This window comes from Poecilia reticulata, linkage group LG21 (genome assembly GCF_000633615.1).
Source record: "Poecilia reticulata strain Guanapo linkage group LG21, Guppy_female_1.0+MT, whole genome shotgun sequence".
In the NCBI taxonomy this organism is placed as follows: Eukaryota; Metazoa; Chordata; class Actinopteri; order Cyprinodontiformes; family Poeciliidae; genus Poecilia; species Poecilia reticulata.
Window position 1 is genome coordinate 25,586,565 of NC_024351.1, and position 20,221 is coordinate 25,606,785.

Sequence of the window (20,221 nt, forward strand, 5' to 3'; positions counted from 1 at the left end):
CTAGGCAGTTAAAATCGATTGACTTTGGATTCCTGCAGGCCAGGAAATTAATATCTCTACACTGGAAAAAAATTGACATACAGTCAAACCACATGTGGGTGAAGGAGATGACATCATGTATGGCTCTGGAGCGACTCACTTATATTGTCAGAGGAAAGGGAGTGAAATTTGAAGAAGCATGGTCACTGCTGACCAAGTTTCTGAAACACTACAAAGGATATTAAGAGAACAGTGCAGTTTGCTGAGTTTTTTGTTGTTGTTTTGTTTTCAGATATATGTACTGTTGAGTTTTTTATTATAGAGCGAGCATATGTTTTCCACGCGCCGTCAACCTTCCCTGGGGGGATGGGGGGGGGGGCGCTGATTTATGTTTTCACATCCAACTGAATAATGTGTAGTTGCGCCACTGACTGTCACTTAATTTTTTTGTGTGCGTTATAAAATTAAATAAATACAATGCTAAAAAAAATAATAATACCCACATTAACAAGTTTCATTGAGTTAACGAAATTGTTCTATGGTGGCAGCACGGCTTTGGGTGGCATGTGAAAGAATAGTCTTTTTGCCCTCCATCATTGTGCGCATGAGCGAAATTTCCGTATGTAAACAAAAACATACAAGGTGTGTTATGATTAACATAACATAACATATACTGTCTGTATATGTACAGACAGTTATATGAAAAAGTTTGGCCACGCCATTAATCGTAATTATTTTTATTTCTAAATATTTGCTATTTCAGTTTGTTATATGTGATGAACACAATATTGAAATGAGGTTTAATGGACTAACACAAAATGTGCAATATGCATTAAAAAATGGACAGGTCTCCTTATCATTTTATTGATTTGAATAGCCTTAACTACTTTTCACTGACTTACTGAAACACAAAATTGGTAACTTCATTAAGATTTGAATTTCATAACCAGCTGTAGTTAATCATGAGAAAAGGTATTTTCTCCTGTCTGAATCTCCTCTGAAGAGTGGCATCATGGGCACTTCAAAACGGCTCTCAAATGATCTGAAAACAAAGATTGCTCAACATAGTTGTTTAGGGGAAAGGTACAAAAAGTTATCTCGGAGATTTAAACTTTCCCTTTCCACTGTGAGGAAAATAGTAAGGAAATGGAAGACCACAGGGACAGTTCTTAAGCCCAGAAGTGGCAGGCCAATAAAAATATCAGAGAGGCAGATAGCACCTCCAAAGACCTGCAGCGTCATCTTGCTGCAGATGGTGTCACTGTGCATCGTTCGACAATTCAGCGCACTTTGAACAAGGAGAAGCTGTACAGGTGTCAGGGACCAAACAGTACAAAATGCAGAACACATGTTGAATTAAAAAAGTGCGTCTTTATTTACCTCAAAGTATGAACAATGATTAACATAATAATTAGACAGGCATGCCAATACAAGAGGTCAACACAAAATACTAAACTCAAAGACGTAACTGACATAAAACAGACTGACCTAACCTGAAATGACACATAAGGGGATTTAAATACTGGTTTAGCTAAACAATAGGGAAAAACAAAATGGCTGCCACCTGACAACTAACCCAAAACAAAGAAATAAGACCCAAAACACCCCCCAGCATATAAAGCATGTGGTTCAGTCCAATTAGGCCATCAGCAGTACTTCAGGAACCTCAGCCTTTTATCACGCCTTTTGTCTGCCAGGGAGGGGGAGCCAAACACCAAAGTAACTCAAACAAAGAAAATAGTATTAATACATCATAACTGACTTTTGACCTTGCAGTGTTAATATTTTTGCACTCCAAGGATTCAAGAATTTTTTTATTGTCTGTGGTACAAAATTTGAACTCAGGTCCCAGATAAAGAAATCCACTACACTAAAAAATTAAATAGATTTCAATAAAATGAGATAAAATCAATAAACAAATGAACAATAAAGTAATTTAAGTGACATATGTGTAATCAAGGTTGGCCCAAGCTTCCACGGGGCCCTAAGCAAAATTTTGTTTTGGGGTCCTCTAGTTCTGCTAGCAAGTGGACTGGTTGCAATCAGYAGTCCGATCATTAGATCATTCACACACCTGCTATAAACTTATTGCATCTCTGATGGTGCTGTTTGCATTATACCCTATGCATGCATAATTAAGAATACATTTGTTAGCCAGTTGATTTCTGGGTTAATTTTTGGGAATTGTGATTGGCTGACACTTACATGTCAGGGTGCCAGGCCGAAACAGTCTCACACTGCAGATCCCATGAGACGACTACCAGGGAGAACCCCTCACCTGGACAAATCAGCGCGGCCGGCTGAGCCAAAACCCACCTTTAACTTCAACACCGACCCCGTTCCCGAGGACAAAGCGACCAGCCCGAGCCTCAAAACATCCTGACTCCGWGGGAATCCCACTGAAAAACWGATTTTCTGCACTCCAGCCTGAGCCTCTGAGTGAAAACCCACCTTCAAACATCAGCAATGAGGCTAAACCAACACATCCACCGCACAAAGCTCCGAAGGACAAAGTGACCACCAGGAAAACGAAAGGTATGCCAAGAGTGCTTATTGTTGGAGATGAGGCAGTAAATGGAATCAGTCATGTTTGCAATCCCAAGAAAACGAGAGTGGTTTCTTTTCTTGGTGACACTGTATCTGATTTGACCCGCAAAGTGCTCTCTCTAACCACTGATCAGCCAAACATTGAGACTTTAGTTGTGCATGTTGGAGCCAACGATCTGGCAAAGCAAAAATCCGAGATTCTGAAAAAGGACTTTAATATTCTTCTGGACACTATGGGAAAATTAAAAACGAAGTTATTTCTCAGTGGTCCTCAATGGGGAGACGAAAAACATTCCAGGCTGCTTATGATAAACAAATGGCTGATTAAAACCTGCTCTGCCAGCTCAGTGACCTTCATCGATAACCTCTGGATCAACTGGCAGAACTTTCACCTCTTTGGAAGAGGAGGACACAATCTTAACAAACACGGAATAAGGCTGCTCACTSCAAACATGTTTCATTTTATCAACAAGAACAACAATGTGACCATCGCTTCAGAACAGGTTCAAGGATGTCTGGCTAGGATGGAGCCCTCAGCGTATCAGGAGCAAACTATACCACAACAAGCTGATATAACATTGACTGGAGACAGAGCAACAAGTTCTCCTCTTTCCCCCCTCCCTCTCTGCTCCCCCACTTCATAGAAATGTCTTCTGGTCTAGAAGACATTTTTTTTGAAGCAATGACCCGAAGCCTAGACCCGAGTTTCTCAAATTTACAGATGGAGATACAGATCTGTTGAAACAGATAAATCAACAGGTTCACCTCGGCACGTCTCTCCTTAGCGCTCACGTAGCAGACCTCATTTCATTTAAACCACCTGCCTCAGACTTCTCAGAGGATCCAGCACTCTAAGTTTCTGATGTCTGAGACCGGGGTCCAGATATTATCTTTACACTCGTCTTCCTCCAGAATGTGACATTACCTGTCCGGATTACTACAAGAAACTTTACAAAAAACAGAAATACAAAATAAGGCAGTCTTAATTCAAACCTCAGACTGAAGAACTTTCAGCCTTCAAGTAACACAAAGTAACTTTGTTCTATTAAGTATTTCATCACTGAGCATAATATTGACGTTATGTTTCTGACAGCCATTCATTCAATAATGAACGGTTTGTTCATTATTGAATGACAATGAATCTTGAAGGTTCCAAAATTGTCACAAGGAAAAAATTGGGGCAAAAATTTTAAAATTGTGCCATTTGAACTAACCTTTAGCAGACACACCAACATGCAGAAGCCCCTCTACCTCTGCCGCAGAAAAACTGTCAAGCCTTGACCTGTCTGCGGCAATAAAAAGGTTGGGGACCACTGCTGTATAATACCAGCAGGGCAGCTCTAGTAGTCATTTAGTAGTGCCTCACAGGGCAACTATAATTATGCTGCGGGCCAAATTTGACCAACAGGCCAGAGTTCGACACCTATGATTTAGACGCATCTGCAGCGGTTCATTATATCTCTTAAGCGGTTCAGCTTCTGCTCCTGCTGGATTCTTTTTGTAATGTCAAAGTAATTTCTGTGGTTTGGCTCAGCCTGCTGAGAAATGATTCACTAAGGGGAAATGAACTGATCACACGAGGAAATAAGCAGTTTTATTATGAAAATCAGTACCTCACTGAGGACTTCTATGTTAATGTGTTTACTGGACTCATCCCACAGAGGATTTTCACTTCATGATTTGAAATGATTCCCACATTTACAACTCATGACATACAGGATTACTGTCTGACTTCATATTGAAGAGGAGCAGGAAGGAGGATGTTTTTTTTTCTTCAGTCCTCATTGACAGATGTCTTCCTCTGAGATAGCACCAGCTGCTTCACCTGGGGTGTCAGGGTCAGCAGCTGGGCACGGACTTTCCTGGCTTCCTGCTTGTCCTCCTCATCACCATCTTCCTCCTCCTGCTTCTTGCTCTGGTTCTGACACACCAGCTGCTTCACCACCAGGCCCTGGTAGGCAGACAGCAGCTGCTGCTGCTCCTGGAAACAAACACACAATCAGCTGCTGGGTATTTGTGGATCTGTAGTGACCTGTGCCGGACGTACCGGTGAGATGCGGCCCGTCAGTATGCCAATAATCTGTGGGACGCAGCGGCCCGGCGCATGCAGCATGCAGTGGGTGGAGGCCTGGAACAGCAGCACACTGGTCAGGTGCAGCACCAGCGCTGGGTCCTCTGCCTCCTTCAGCTGCTCTGTCAGGGCCTGGCGGTGCAGGAACTGCGCCTGTCTACATGCATTAACACACCTCTGATTTGTGAAAACATCCAGATACAGTTCAGATCTGGGTAGTAAACCAGTGCTCCCATTACCTTTCCTTCTTCTTGTCTCCTTTCTTGAGCATGAAGCCACAGACCTCTGCAGAGGCTTCCAAGCTGCTCAGGAAGTCTTCCATTGTCTGGAATAAACAGGAAGAGATTTCAAATTAAATACATCAGTTTTCAGAATCAGTGCTACAACCTTAAAGAAACACTGAGCTGCAAAGCTCACTGGGCTGCAGACAGGCCTCCAGCTCAATGGCTGGGGTTCACTCTGAAGAGGTTTCCAGTCTATCACAAGACAGAAGCTGCAAAACTGCAATGGAAACACTTTTTTCACATCATGAGTCACCGACCAACAACTGGATGTTACTATTGGCGGAAGCATGGTTGGAGGACTATGGTGCGGCATGTTGTTTTTATACGTTTTTTCCCCCACAACATTGCCAGAATATCTACAAAGTTTATTGCACATTTGTAATGGAAAAACAACCAGAAGCCTATAATACAAATTGACAGCTGTCAATTAAACTCATGTCTTATTTGTTATTTCCAGATTTGAACATCCACATCAGATCACTTGAACCTCTTGAGTTCAGCCAGCAGGCTGACAGCAACTCTGAGGCCCAACTTGTTCTACCTACAGCAGTGGTGCCGAAAGTTGGTCTCCACGGGCTGCATGTTTTAGTTCTCTTCCTGTGCCTAATGGTAGTAACGACCTTTTCAGCATATCAATGTTCTTCTTGTAGGGGTGGACAACTCCAGGCCTGGAGGTCCGGTCTCCTGCAACTTTTACACGTCTCAACTTCAACACACCTGAGTCAAATAATGAGGTCGTTAGCAGGACTCTGGAGAACCTGACTGCACTGAGGAGGAGATTCAGCTGTTGGTTTCAAGTGTGTTGGACCAGGGAGACATTAAGAGTTGCAGGACACCGGACCTCCAGGACCAGGATTGCCCGCCCCTGTAGGTCTTCGAACGAGCCATCATTTGATCTAGGTGTTAAACCAGGGAGAGAACTAAAACATGCAGAATGCCGGCCCTTGAGGACCGATTTTGGGCACCGCTGATCTATGGTTTCCTCAGGAGTCACACCTTCCAGTTCACAGCTCACCTTGCCATTGAGGCAGTTGTGCAGCTTCATCAGAGGACCTCTGGTCTCTTCTGACAGTTTGCCCAGAATCTTCACTCTGACCTGAAGCAACACAGGAACAGTCAGAATCATCAGACCCTTCAGAACCCTGGCTGGTTTCAGTGGGAGTCTCAGAAGCAGACCTCGGTGGTGATGGTGCTGGGGTTGTCGACTGACATCATCAGGTCAGCAGCCAGGAAGTTCACCAAAATGTTGGTCACATCAGTGCACAAGGTCTTCAGGATGTGCTTGATGATCTGGATCTGAGTTTCATCTGTACCAAGGAGATTCAGAACTGAAACCTGATGCTGACTCCACAAAACTTCTATTTTCTAGATTTTTGAAACACTTATTCTAAACAGAACATCGACCTTTAAAATGATCCATCTTCCCAAATCAGGAATAAACATGGTACTAATTCAGCAGCGTAAAGGGCTAGTTCACCTGTTTTTTTAGAATCTGAACCATCCAACATATCAGAATTTAAGGCACACTTTAGGAAAGTTAATATTTTCCATTTGTTATTTTAAATATTTGAAAGGTTATTTCAATGCTAAGTTTGTTGTCTGAATTACTTTTATGGTTTAAGGCCTACCTTAAACCATGATTTAAGGTAGGCCAGTGGCCAAAAAAGCCGAAAAAAATATTTTGGCTTTTTTTATAGGTGTATTTTTCTCAAAAGAAATTCAAGCATCAGAATACTGATGGCTAAAAATATTTAAGTGAATTTATAAGACACCAAGTCAAATGGACTTATTAAGCACATACATTTTTAGAAACTTTTTTTTTAATCCTTTAGAAAAGGAAACTCAAACATTTTTGTATTCACATTTCATTTTTTAATTGCTACTTGGTCCTAATAATTAAATTAATAAAGGTTCAAAAGTATAATATATATTATATATATGGAATATTTTCCGGATTTGACCGGTTATCTTTTTAAACAACCGGAAAATTTGAAGCCAGTCGGTCATTTGACAGGTTATAATTAACACCCCTGACTGTTGCACACGGGCAGACATTATAGACGTCACGCAAAGAGTTCATCGCAGAGGCAACTGAAATCAATTCACAAAAAAATCCTTTCTGAATATCATCTCATGGTCTCTGAACTAAATGCGTCTTTCTGACCGGGAGCTGACCGCATGTTGAAGAGTTGTGGACCGGATGATTTGGAGTGTCTGGTTAGGAAGCGCATTCAAAATATTTGGTAGAGATGGCGCCTTTAATTCAAGTCTCTATTACAGACCAGAGAAAACGAAAGAGAATGCAATGCTGTTTTATAGTCTAAACAGGAGCCAGGAGTTTATTTTGAGGACATAAATAAAGGTGTAGAAGTTAATTAGACGGGAACATATGCAGTGCGCTGCACAACCAATGCAGGCTCCGCCACAGTGAAGAATTAAACTTAACCCATACCTGCGGTTTTAACAAATGGAGCCTTCTGGGTGCACCCTGGAGAGGGGTGTTCTGTAGGATTGCAGCAAACGGAACATCTGTCCGTTTCAGAGAAGCAAAACCACACAAAAAGAAAAACATCCTTCGAATAGAGCACGCCGGACCGCACGGTAAAAAAACTCGCAGAGTTGAATTGATCAATTTTAATCAGACAGATCCAACTGACCGAATGAACCAGTGCAGATTTCTCTGCAGATGCGAACCAGGAGGAATTTGTGAAGCTGTGTGTTCAGACCCCAGCGGGTGAAGTGCTGGTAATTTAAGTGGAGTCGTTTAATTATAAGTTATTGGGGCCACAGTCAGTGGTTTTTGTCACCATGGAGAAAAATTTTGTTGCATTTATCTGCTTTAAGTGTGATGGAATCTGGATTCACGATTCAACTAGGTGAATATTAACTAAACCGCATAAAAATGTGGCTAAATAACCTATGTTACTATGATTATTATTTTGACAGGTAAAAAAATTATACCAATAGTACATGACCAAATTTTTTAAGTCGATCAAGATGATGGATAACAAAAAAGTCTAGCGCGTCTTCTGATATATATATATATATATATATACTCCATTTCATATTTTAGACCTGATAAACTATGTGATCTGCTGCATGCATGCAGCACTGATTCAGCTGTCTGTAAGACTAACAGGGGCAGACCTGAAAATAGTTTGGTGCCTCTCTCAAACAGCCGTATGTTGTTGTACAGGTTACTGATCTCCTCCTGCAGATCCTTCATGCTCTTCTTCTTGCAGGCCGCTGAAGGTGAGCTGTTGGAGGACATGAAGACAGTCCTCAGGACGTCCTGGTAAGCTTTGGTTAGAGGCCTGCAGAAATGGAGACAGGACACTGACTGCTGTGTGAGGGGAAAGTGAGCCGAGTCAGATGTGGCAAGTTACCTGACCAGCAACTCGGCCAGCTCAGACAGGATGTCTTCAGGACAGTCGTTCAGTCTGTCCTTCAGAATAGCAGCGATCTCCTCCTGGGCCATGAAGGGAGCCTCGACTGGCCTGTTGCGACCTTGGTAGAGTAGAACACACTGATAAGCCTCACTGCAAAACTCCCACTAAATCTGCCACCCAGAAAGGAAAACAGCCTGACAACCCGGGGTGTTGGGTGCCAAGCAGACAGTAAAGCTCAGTGAGCAGCTTTAATGTGCATCCAGAGACACAAGCTGTGTGTCTATTAAATGTAGAATTGCTCAATTAAAATTACCAATTTAAATTTGTAGAATGGAAACACTGAATTTGGGGGGGGACAACACTTTTTTGATAAAAAGTCATTACACTAGGGCAGTTTTTCTCAATTCCGGTCCTCAGGCCCCCCTGCCCTGCATGTTTTAGGTGTTTCCCTTCTGCTACACAACTGGATTGAATCTGTTAGTGATTAACAGGCTTCTGCAGTACTTGATGGGGATGCAATCATCTGAATCAGCTGTTCTGGAATAGAAGGACATCTAAAACATGCAGAGGAGGAGGGCCTGAGGACTGGAATTGAGAAGCACTGCACTAGGGAGAGGTGGATTTTTGGCCGTATCGAAATAGATGTACAGCTGATCATTCGCTATAACACAGCGAGGGATCAGCTGTAACGCGGTTCACCTTTCGTGGTCTCGCTGCTTCGCGGATTTTTTGTGTGCAGTTTTTTTCCACAGTGCATTGTGTTCTGCGTCCTGATTGGCTAAAATATACGCAATACAGATTGGCTATTCAGGAGATGGAAATTGAAACTTTGAATGCCTGCTGAAAAAAACTGTGTCCTGTATCTCTGTCATAGACACAGCTGTGAATCTCGCGGGGCAGATTGGAGGAGACGCTTTAATGACATGACTCCAGATCACATTAATGCCGTGATTGATGAACACGCACATCCGCTGATCTGAAAACAGGTTTTGTTCTTTGGTTTCAATGTAGAGTATTTAATTATGCTGTATAATAAATGTAAAAACTAAAGGTAACCACTTCGCAGATTTCACTTATTGTGGGTTATTTTCGGAACGCAACCCCTGCGAAAAACGAGGAATCACTGTATTTCACGAAACAACGGAAATACATTTTTTGCATAGCACTCATCATGTGATYAACAGCTGCATGTGATGGCTGGCAGAAGGTGACAGGAAGTTGTAGGAGGATAACGGTTGGTTTTTGTTAGTGCAGTTGTGCGTCGAGTGTCAATCTAAAATGTTGGATCCAAAACTCTTCTGTAAAATCACAGACTATAATTTACCCAAAAACGCAGCCACTCCAGTGCCTGAATGAGACGCCGATGTCTCTTTTGATTTTCCCATAGATGAGTGCCAGAGCCAGGGCTGAATTAAGAATATATCTCATGCTACTGTTTAGATCAGTCGCTGCATTGTTTTTAATGACTTATCATGTGAACAAGCTTATTTATGGGTTATTTCCCTTTAATTCCTTATTTAATGGAAACACCATTAATGAGAAATTGTGTTTTTTCACCAGAATATAGACAAAACGTGCACATATTTGTAGAGGAAATTCAGCTACTGTTACATTCTGGTAAAGAGATACATACTCTGCTGTGATGCTCCTGCCTCCTCATCGCTGTCCTCGTCCCTCCTGCCCTTCTTCTTGGTCTTGCGGATGCGGATCTCCCTGGCGTTGCCACCCCCACCAGCCTTGGCGCTGCCGCTACCCTCTGGAAGACAACAAGTTAGAGCCCAACACTCGCATAGACCCCGCCATTACTGAAGCAGCCGGACCTGCAGCCTTCTTCCTGCGCTCGGCATCCCTTCTCTCCTTCTTGGACGGAGCAGCAATCTCGGCCAGAGCAGACGCCTGCTTCAGGTCCTCCTCCGTTATCAGGAACACTGGGTTGTTCACTTCCTGAGCAGCACAGACGCAGAAATCAGAAACCATGCTGGCTCAGCACAGGAACTCTCCACAGAGGGAGGAATTAAATAAGGAAACTGTACCTTCTGAGCCTTCTGCTGCATGGCGTCTTCAAATAGTGCCTGGCAGATGCCGATGAACTTCTCACTGACCACCACAGTACCCCCAAGAACACTGGCCTGCGACTGGACATTAGCGTTCCTCAGGGCCTGGTTAATGAGCATCCCCATGTCCTCCATGGAAAGACAGCTGGGCAGGACCGACTGGAACACGACCAGAAAGCCCAATGAGAACTAGAGCAGGCCAAGCATTCATGGAGCAGGAATTTCTAGCTCTTCCCTTTGAGATTTACATCATATTTATAGGRATAGTCTATCCTGTTATTTAATTAAACAATTTATGTTCAAGATGTATACAGATCAGTGGTGGCAGAACATTAGCAGAAAACCCAAACTTAAAACTTACATTCAGATTAAGGATGCGTTTCAAACCGAGATGGTTGATAAGTTAAATTGGTAGTATTGTGTGTTTTCCAAGCACACAGTGCTATAAAATGGCACCATCACTTCCTGAGCAGCAGGAAGGGATATAACAACCCTGGGTTGTTAAAAAAAAGCTATATATATATCAAATAAAACTTAAAATTACTTGGCAATTTAACACATTGAAATTGGACCTCTTTCTCTTTAAAGACTTGTAGTCTTTCTGAAACTCCGCCTTCAGAAGTCACCACAAGATGGCTCCTCTTTAACAGTTTTTTTTTTTTACCAGCATTTTACTGAACAGTATCTCCTATAATGAAATCAGCACATGTGAAGTTCCAAGAAGTGTTTGCAAATTGCTGCTGGCTAGTCTGGCGGAGCTGAGTGGGGGAGTCGCAGCGAACTGCTGCTGAGTTAAGAGGAAGGTCAGCAACTTGTAAACTGTAGTTCTGAGGAGGAGCTGTGTCTCAAAGATGGGGCTAGGTATTTGTAGGCATTTTTTCCCACAGCTAAATGGTTGCCACAAGAGATTTCTTACGTATGCATGAAAGAATCAAAGCAATGTCATATTATAACATTATAATATGACGTAAAGCTCAAAAAGTGGATTTTCATAATAGGGTCACTTTAAACATCCACTGCCTCTGGTGAGTGAAGTGGGAAGATTCAAAGGGGGTTGCCAGAAGAAAAACATTTATGGGAGTTTTTTGAACTTTATAAAATTACATTTATCCTCAACCACATATTTTACTGTTCTGTTAGAATTTGAGAAATAATATGTTGATCAAAATGCAAAATAAAAACTGATCTGTTTTGGTTGTCTGAAGCGCATAAGTTGGCTATTGAATGATGCCCTTTCAGCTGTATGTATAGTGTCTTGTCAGTCTATGTATGCTGGGCACCATAATGGTGCATAATATTCAAATAAATAAACCAAATCTAGCTGAGGAACCCACTTTCCCTTCTTTACAATCATATCCACGCGTCTAATTTTTGCTGGGTGGGGGGGCTGACCACCTGGAGGTCGGTCCATGTGGCAGAGTTAACAGCTTCCTCCACAGAGGCCTCCACCTGGTCCACCAGAGCCTGACCCACGCAGGTGGCACGCAGGAATAGCAGCTTGCTGGATCTAAAGCGCTTCCTGATGTAGCTGGACGGGTCAGGGATCCCGAGACGGAGCAGTGCATCGAACTCTGCAGAAGGAAAAGGAGGAGATGCTTCAAGCTGAAGAGAGCAGTAGATACATAACATAGGGGAACATGAAGCTGGTGTGGAAGAGTAGAACAGTTCTTAAGAAGGAAGCTAAAAGCAGCTGAAATAATTTTTTCACAATTGATGAAAACCTTGTCATCTACTGACAGCAGCAGGTCTTAAAACGTCCTTTTAATGATTAAAATATCATTTCAGATGCATTACAAGTTCAATGTTCATCAGTCAATGAACATTAATGACTACATTCATTAATGGTTAATTATGGTTTGCATAATTCGCTCTAGACTTGAGCCTCCACCAGACTGCACACAGGATGGAAGTTGGAGGTCAGAGGCTGTGAATTCAATGAGCATTCTGCTGTAGAACTGATGAAAGTGAAGCATAAAATGTGAACATCCCAAAACTGATATTTATGAATGTTGAATTGTTAATAAAATTGGAGATGTAATCATCAAATGAATTATTCAATTTTTTTTCTTAAAGCCGGAGTATGTAACTTTTGCAAACATATGCTTTCTTTTATCTTTATATATTTCTTAAAATTGTCACCATGTTGTATAATATGAGGCAGATAAATTGTGAAAAGAATCTGGTTTCTCTGCCTCCTCCCGGTAGTCCTACAGTTATCTCAGCCATCRTAMAACCAATCAGAATKATTGACAGCACTAAGACCCTCCTCTGATTGGTTGTTTCTTACCAAACAGTATATGTCTCCGAAAGCTGTAGGATCAAAGGGAGGAGGCAGAGGAGGTTGATCTTTTCATATTATATATATATATATATATATATATATGCATGCAGGCAGAGAGAAAGACAGTCTCCATCAGATTCTGTCTATCTGACAGATAGGTTTATGTAATTTAGAACCTCTTCTAAGGAGGAACATTTTAAAACTGATGTATGGAGGGTTGAGAATGAAAGAGAGTGGTTCTTGTAATCTAAATGGAAAATAATTAATCTTCCCCAAGTCACAGAATGCTGTGAGGAAAGGATAAGATGACCAGTTTATAGATATTTCAAGGTTCTACAGAAAGAGATCTTTTTCCCCTTCGCTCATTGCAAGAAGCTGATGTCATAAAGCAAAGCTGAATCAAACCATGTTTGCCTTGGGATCCTGAAGCCCAGTCCTTAATAACTGTCAACCTGCAACTTTTATATGTATTCCTTGTCTAAAGCCCCTCGAGCTAATGAATGGCTTACTAGCAGGTCTCTGCAGAGCTGAGTTACTGCCAGTGTGGAAAGTCAGCCTTTTGACTCATACATTTTGGGAAAGCGATGCAGGGTGGAGGATTGGACTTGAGCACCTCTGATCTAGTGTATTTCTCCAGTAACAAAAGCAAAGACCTAGGTATCCGTTTTGTTGGAGGAAGGAGTCCACCCAGGCGTTCTGCGTTCTGGCATAGATGTCAGGGATGTATACAGCCTTGTCCTGTCGTCCTCCCACTACGCTTCCCTTCAGACGTCCGCTGTTCACCAGTTCCTCCAAAACGGCTGGGACAAAAATGCATGAATCAAGACTCACTAAAACAAAACACTCACTTAATGGGGGAGTATTATGTATTTTCCTGGCACATACTGCCATTTTGTAGTTCTACCAAGTAATTGTATTACCTTCATTTGTTATAGAAATGTTATAGAAAGAAATTTGACTTAGTAATTTAACATTGCACTCAGCAGATGCGCAGTTTCACCAGGTGTTTGGTAATTCCTGCTGACTAGTCTGAGGATCTGACTGGGGACGTCCCAGAGGAGGGCTGCTCCTCTGGGCTGTGTGGTTGGAGCTCAGAAGCTTGGGACCTGCTCCGAGCAGGCGGGGCGAGGCCCACCCAGGGTTTTGGACAGCTGAATGGTTGCCACAGGAGATTAAATGATTTTTCAAACATGCATGAATCAAAGCAACACTTCAATACAAGACGATGGGAAGCTCAAAAAAGTAATTATACATAATACTGGCCCCTTAAATGATATGAAACAATCATGTAAAGTCTCCTTACTGTACAGGAGGTGTTCCTGAAATCCAAATGCTGCAATCATGCTGCTGACGGGTATTGGTCTGCAGAGCACAACATAACCAGACTGATATCCAAACAAAGTTCTAAGAATGTTTTGGTGAAAATGGTGAAGTGCACACACAGTTTCTGTGGCAACAAGCCGCCTCTGTTCTGCACAGGGAACATGTGATGGGAGTATTGAGTTGTACCTTGTAATTCCACTGAACAGGCCTCTGATTCTGGCTTTGTGACGTGCAACAAAAGCTCTGGTGAAGATCACTCCTCTGTTGTACTGGTCCATCTCTCCCTCGATGAGTTTTCCAAGGCGTTTCAACACTTCCTGAAATGAGAAAAAGCAATCCTGATGGGGCTTTTTACCCTCAAATGCTTGACTCAGCAATAACTCCACTGTGGCTGAATGTCTGAGCCTGAGGTAAGGAGAAGATCATCATGAGGTGACTCACCTCAGTTAGGAAGTCTCCTGGGAGGTCGTAGCTTTTACACAGCTCTGCCATGCTGACCAAACCAGCCTCCTGCAGTTTGTCGTTCACCTCCTCAGCCAGATGGTTCAGGTAGGCGCTGCACAGCACAGGATACAGAAAACAGCTCAATGCGTCCAGCCTCTGCCTCTCAGGTTTATTATCCTCCTCCTTATTCAGCTAGTAGGTCAGCCAGGTGTCCCACCAGGGGAGTAAGAACAGAATTAGATGAGACTTTTCATACATTTTTATTGGAAATGAAAGGAAACAACATGCGACTCCTTTAATATTCAGAATTTTACCTTCAACATATTGTATGCTCAAATCTAGAGATATAAAATCCATTTATGCATCTTAAAAAGTAATTTAAAATGTCAATTTAAAATGACGCAAGGATAAACCATAGCCCATATATAAAGGTCTTAGTCTTCGATGTGGCCGTCACAGGTTCGAGTCCCGGCCTTATGATCCTTGCCCATGTCTTCTCCCTCTCTGATATTCTGTATCCTGAAATCCAAATGCTGCAATCATGCTAACCACGTTCAAATCAAGGCCTCTAGAGCCAATAAAACCTTTAGAAAAAGTCAAACAATTAGAGTCGGGACTTTTCCATATTAATTGTGGTTAATTGATTATGATTAAATAAATCATCTTCTAACAGAAAGCTGATTGGATGCTTGTACTTACTCATCAATGAGCTGTCCCAGGACCAGCTGGACCCCTTTATCCGACTTGGCAATGTCGTTGGCTCTGTTTTCCACATGGACCCAGTCCACGTTGATGATCTAAAGGAAGTATCATTTAAAGGACATCTCAACAGCAACTTCAGCAGATGGAAGGTCACTGSATGGGAACAAACCTGCTGCAGATCCACAACGTTGATTCTTCCTGCAGGAAACACTGAAATAGAATCATCTGCAGTTGCAACAGGCTGATATATTTTTATGTTGTACCAACCTCCATGGACATACAGCTCGTCCCGGATTTCCCTGCTGATCTGAGCTGGAGTGATGTACTCCTTCCCATCCAGAGTGTGCACCACATCCAACTTTCTGTCCTGAACCAGCTTTGTGATGATTTCTATGCAGTTCCTCTCCGACAACCTGGAAACGGTTTACAGACATAGTAGAGACTTTAGAAACCAACACCGCCAAGGTTTTCTTCACATTTAAAACTTGAACAAACTACAGTGAGCTGCCTTAACCAGCCGAGTTAGCTCATGTTAGCATTTGGGCTAACGGCCTCACCTCTGTACTGTGTCCGCAAACTGAGCCCGCTGAAAGTCCGCGGCCAGGCGGCGAATCTCCTCCCAGTCAGCGGCCATTATTCCGCTAACAAGGCACGAGGACAATCCGCTGTCAGCGCTTTACTTCACCTCACCTGTCCACAGGACTTTGCTAACTGAAGAGTAGCTCTGCTCCAAAGAAACACGTCAACATACAGTGACGTAGGACGGCAAGCCTGGAGGTACAAAAAAAACCGAAAAAAAAAAAACATCGGGCTAAATCCAGCAAGTACACTTTGCTGCAGGGCCGTGCAGAGACCACTRAAGGGGCAGGTGCTCAAAAAAAACAGGGCACATCCAACCGTATTTTAGGACAGAATATTAACRAAGCCTCTCAGCTTTCAAAGTTTTATAAACAATGATAAATTACAAAATTGTGAGATATACAATCAAAGCTAAGGAGAATTTATACATAGAGCATAATACTATGCATATGTAAGATATTTTATTAGTAATTTCTTTCTGCAGGTCTATTTTGTTATAGGAAAGTTTTGCAATATTCAAACCTGCAATTTAGCAAGAYATGTAAATCAGAGCTGGACCACCAGACATATTTTGTCTTTACATAATTACACTATTAAAAATGTAAACAAGGGCACAATGCAACCTTTCAGTGACTGTAATCTATAACAGAGCTGCCTGTTTGCTGCAGTGGAGATGAAGACGGTCCATTCAGGAAAGCAGAGCTGCATAAAACTTTAAGGTGAGACTGCAGAAAAAAAGAAAGAAAAAAAAAGAAAAAATTGAATTGTTAATGTATGTCACCATAAGAAAGGCCTACTGAATTTTGCTTAAAACTTTTTTAAACATTTAAATCACACATTCGTCCCATGAAGTGAAATTTTTTTTGCAAAACAAATCTTTTCTTAATATTCTAAGTTTTTGTTTGTGACTCAAAGTTTTGCTTGTGATTCTCACATGAATCGCAATAAAATATTTCTGATGTGTGCAAATAAAAGTTTATGTTTGGCAAATAACTTTATGTTCACGAGACAAAAATTAGTTATTTAATTTAAAAGTTTTTTAAACTAAACGGATTTGTTTTTTTAAAAAAGAAATCATTACAATTCCAAAAGTTTTGATTACAATTTTATTTTACTTAACTGAGGTTAATTTTTTTCCCCCATTGAATAATTGGGAAACAAATTTAACTTCATACTCTGTGAACCAGACCCTAAACTTAAAGTCTGGGTTGAGTTTTTTCCCCTTCATTAATGACACTTTTATTACATTCATTATATCTATCACGGTAATTCAGGGTGAGTTATTTTTAATTCTAAATTAATATCTTTGTTGGACTTTTATTTAAGTGTTATTTTCCTTCAAGATACATTTACCTAACGCTGGAATGAATGCGGGCTGCACAGTGGCGCAGTTGGTAGAGCTGTTGCCTTGCAGCAAGAAGGTTCTGGGTTCGATTCCCGGCCTGGGGTCTTTCTGCATGAAGTTTGCATGTTCTCCCTRTGCATGCGTGGGTTTTCTCCGGGTACTCCGGTTTCCTCCCACAGTCCAAAAACATGACTGTCAGGTTAATTGGCCTCTCCAAATTGCCCCTAGGTGTGAGTGTGTGTGCATGGTTGTGTGTCCTGTCTGTGTTGTCTGTCTGTGTTGCCCTGCGACAGACTGGCGACCTGTCCAGGGTGAACCCCGCCTCTCGCCCGAAACGTTGGCTGGAGATGGGCACCAGCAACCCTCCCGACCCCACTGAGGGAAAAAGGGTGCAAGAAAATGGATGGATGGATGGAATGAATGAATGCAATGTACATCATGCAGCAAAGGAAATTAGAAGATCCGACATATATCCATTATGGAGATGATCAGTTTTGGACGGGCGATGTGCCCCTATTGCATAAGCGATACTGAAGAATGACTGATATCATTAAAGATACAGGGAAGAAGCTTTTAGTTATCTTGCTTTGCTAGCAAAGTCGTTAGCTTTCAGCTAGCTAATAGCACAACAACAGCCTAATGTCTGTCTGATAAAAATACTGAATCGATAGATACGAACAGTTTCTCCTCACCTGGTTGTCTCCTCCCCTCAGTAGTTCTTCAGAGAAAGGCAGACGCAGAGGCCTGTCAGTGTCTGTTGTATTTCATTACCTCTCTGCTTAAACCGCGACTCTGAGCTGAAGCAGAAACGATACTTCAACGTTTTCTGTCATCTGACAAGCAGCAAGTCTCCACTTTATTCACCAAAAACGTTTTTTTTTTAATTCACCAAAAACTGWTYTGTAATCTGGAACGTTYGYTACGTTGAGCTCCAGTTAGTCGCTTTATCTCACTGTGCGAGAGGCAACTGTGTCATGCGTCACGGGCAAAAGGTCAAAGGTAACAAGGTGACCAGAGGGCTTATTATGTTGTACAAAAAAAATAAAAATAAAATAATAATAATTTTAGTACATGTTATGTTTCACAAGAGGGCTTAGAAAATAATAATAATAATAATAATAATAATAATAATAATAATAATAATAATAATAATAAAAAATTGACCAAAAGGGTACTTGGGGGCAAGGAGCAAAAAGGGCAGGTGCTCAAGGCCCCCCAGCCCCCCCTCCCCCCTCTCTGCACGTGCCTGCTTTGCTGCAGCCGTTGCAGCAAACAGAAAAGGGCAGGGACGGTGACAGTTCTGCCCCTTTTCCACCGGCTCTACTGCCTCTTTTCAACCCGGCTTTGCTCGGCTCTGTTTCACAGTGACCACGTTTCCACCGGCCCAACTTGGCTCTTTATGGCAGGGTGCCGCCTGCAGGCACCATGTGCTGTGCTTCGTTACATGCAAGTTGTTTTTCTGATACAAAAGAAGAAGAGAGAACTGAGCTATTTTTTTTATAGCCTGATTGGGATTTTTCTGAGATTTCAAGAAAATGCACCGGTGGGAGGAATGCTGCGATGTGGTGAGAAGGAGCTGATCTTCACCTTGCAGGGGGAGGAAAGCAGGTGACTCAGACGGTGCAGGTGAGCTAACGAAGATTTTTGTATTAAACTACTACAAAACTTGTAATAGTTCCGAATATACATGAGCTAATGTTAGTCAGTGTGTTGCAAATAACTTAAAAATGTCCGAATTAATTCATAATATATTCCAATGTGTTTTCAGATGTTGGTAAACTGTCGCTGCAGACCATCATGGTTCTTCGTGCTCCTCTGAGTTGTAGGACGTCTCATCAGTGTCCGTCTTCCTGACTGGGTCGGTGTTTACCTTCAGGATGTCTGGAGCAGGGATCACATGAGCTCAATATGCTGATGAAACATTTCTGATTTAAAAAATGTGTCTGATGTTCTTATAGAGTAGAAGTGCATTAACAATCTGTAGTTTTGAACTTCAATAGTTTAATTATGATTCACCTGATGTCCAAGTTATATTGAGAACAAATAAAGCTGTATTCCATCTAATCTGACTGGTTCTAGTTCCATGTTTTCACATTTTGGTCAAAGTATTACTGTGTAATTATGTTACAGGAAAACATCTCGAGTGAAATGCTATTTAAACCTGCAACTAGTCTAAAAACAACAAATTTGCACTTCTGTTTAATCCAAATTAAGTCAGCAGCTCCGTCAGGCTTCCAAGAGCTTCAGGGGCCCCATAAAAGCTAATATTTTAAAACAGACCACAGATACATAAATGTAGCACTTGTTTATTAAGATTATCAATGCTGTTAAACTGGATTCAGTTTCAGCATACATAAATTAAAAGATTTTAAATTATTTAACATTTAAATGCAAGATTTTAAGGAGCTGGCAATTTTTCTTTGTAAAACTTCAAAGAACAATATTCATAGTTAGATTGTTTTGTTACCATAGCAACAATCTGATGCTGTGAGTTTAATCTTTTAATTTACAAATACAAATTAGTCAACTGCAATTATAACTTATTGCTTTAGGCTGGCCAATTAAACCACTTCTCCTCTGCCATATTTCACTAACCAACAGAAGCTGTTAGAGATGCTGATGACTTTAGCAGCTACAGGGGCCCCTAAATCAAAGTCTGACAAGGCCTCATGCAGCCTTGGAATGATGTTTGGTTACCTGACTCTGGTGCAGGACAATTACAAACACAACACAATCAAAGGTAAGCCTGAAGTTTATTTCGAACAGCAGCCGGGATAGACAGGTGAACAGACGGCAACAGGCAGGAGGTGAGGACCAGTCGGGGATAGGCCTGTCACAATAACAAATGTTGCTGGTATGATTAATAATACATGAGATTTCCTTATAGATACACAAAAGAACATGTCACACTGGAACTGATAAACTAAATAAACAAAACAATCAAAGATAAAATGGATTCTCAGTCTCCATTAACAAAAAACATACTTGAATAAAAACTAAACAACATAAAGCCAAAGTGGAAATAAATACTGCATTCAACCAAAAGAGTGCAGATTATGACGTCTGTATATATTGTCCTTCAGTAATCACTAGATTTAAATAGAGAAGATGAGCACATCCGACTACTAGAGCATTAGTTCATATTACATGATTTTTTGCCCCTATTTTATCCTTATGACAATCTTAGATCGTTGGCTGATCTAACCGATCATCCTGCAGTGTG

General features: G+C 41.6%; 1 protein-coding gene and 1 long non-coding RNA gene across 2 annotated transcripts; one reads left to right on the forward strand and one right to left on the reverse strand.

Moving 5' to 3' along the window:
• Window positions 1-1,330: 1,330 nt before the first annotated feature.
• Window positions 1,331-15,848, reverse strand: ufl1 (UFM1-specific ligase 1). Its single transcript, XM_008398584.2, has 19 exons — window positions 15,632-15,848; window positions 15,342-15,487; window positions 15,244-15,272; window positions 15,072-15,169; window positions 14,370-14,484; window positions 14,115-14,245; window positions 13,909-13,967; window positions 13,259-13,405; window positions 11,720-11,895; window positions 10,304-10,483; window positions 10,091-10,214; window positions 9,904-10,026; window positions 8,268-8,388; window positions 8,029-8,195; window positions 6,058-6,188; window positions 5,897-5,977; window positions 4,837-4,922; window positions 4,574-4,754; window positions 1,331-4,507 (listed from the first exon to the last, which is right to left on the reverse strand). The coding sequence occupies exons 1-19, from the start codon at window positions 15,706-15,708 to the stop codon at window positions 4,301-4,303; spliced, it is 2,379 nt and encodes a 792-aa protein (XP_008396806.1). The 5' UTR covers window positions 15,709-15,848; the 3' UTR covers window positions 1,331-4,300.
• A 2,445-nt stretch (window positions 15,849-18,293) lies between these two features.
• Window positions 18,294-19,062, forward strand: LOC103458040 (uncharacterized). Its single transcript, XR_532519.1, has 2 exons — window positions 18,294-18,624; window positions 18,767-19,062. It is a non-coding gene; the product is annotated as an uncharacterized LOC103458040 (long non-coding RNA).
• The last annotated feature ends 1,159 nt before the right edge of the window (window positions 19,063-20,221 follow it).

Coding starts and splice junctions, on each gene's coding strand:
- ufl1 (XM_008398584.2), bottom strand. CDS start 15,708: ATGGCCGCTGACTGGGAGGAGATTCGCCGCCTGGCCGCGGACTTTCAG. Junction 10,027..10,090: donor GCGCAGGAAGAAGGCTGCAG/GTCCGGCTGCTT, acceptor GTTGTCTTCCAG/AGGGTAGCGGCAGCGCCAAG. Junction 8,389..9,903: donor GGCAGGAGCATCACAGCAGA/GTATGTATCTCT, acceptor TACTCTACCAAG/GTCGCAACAGGCCAGTCGAG.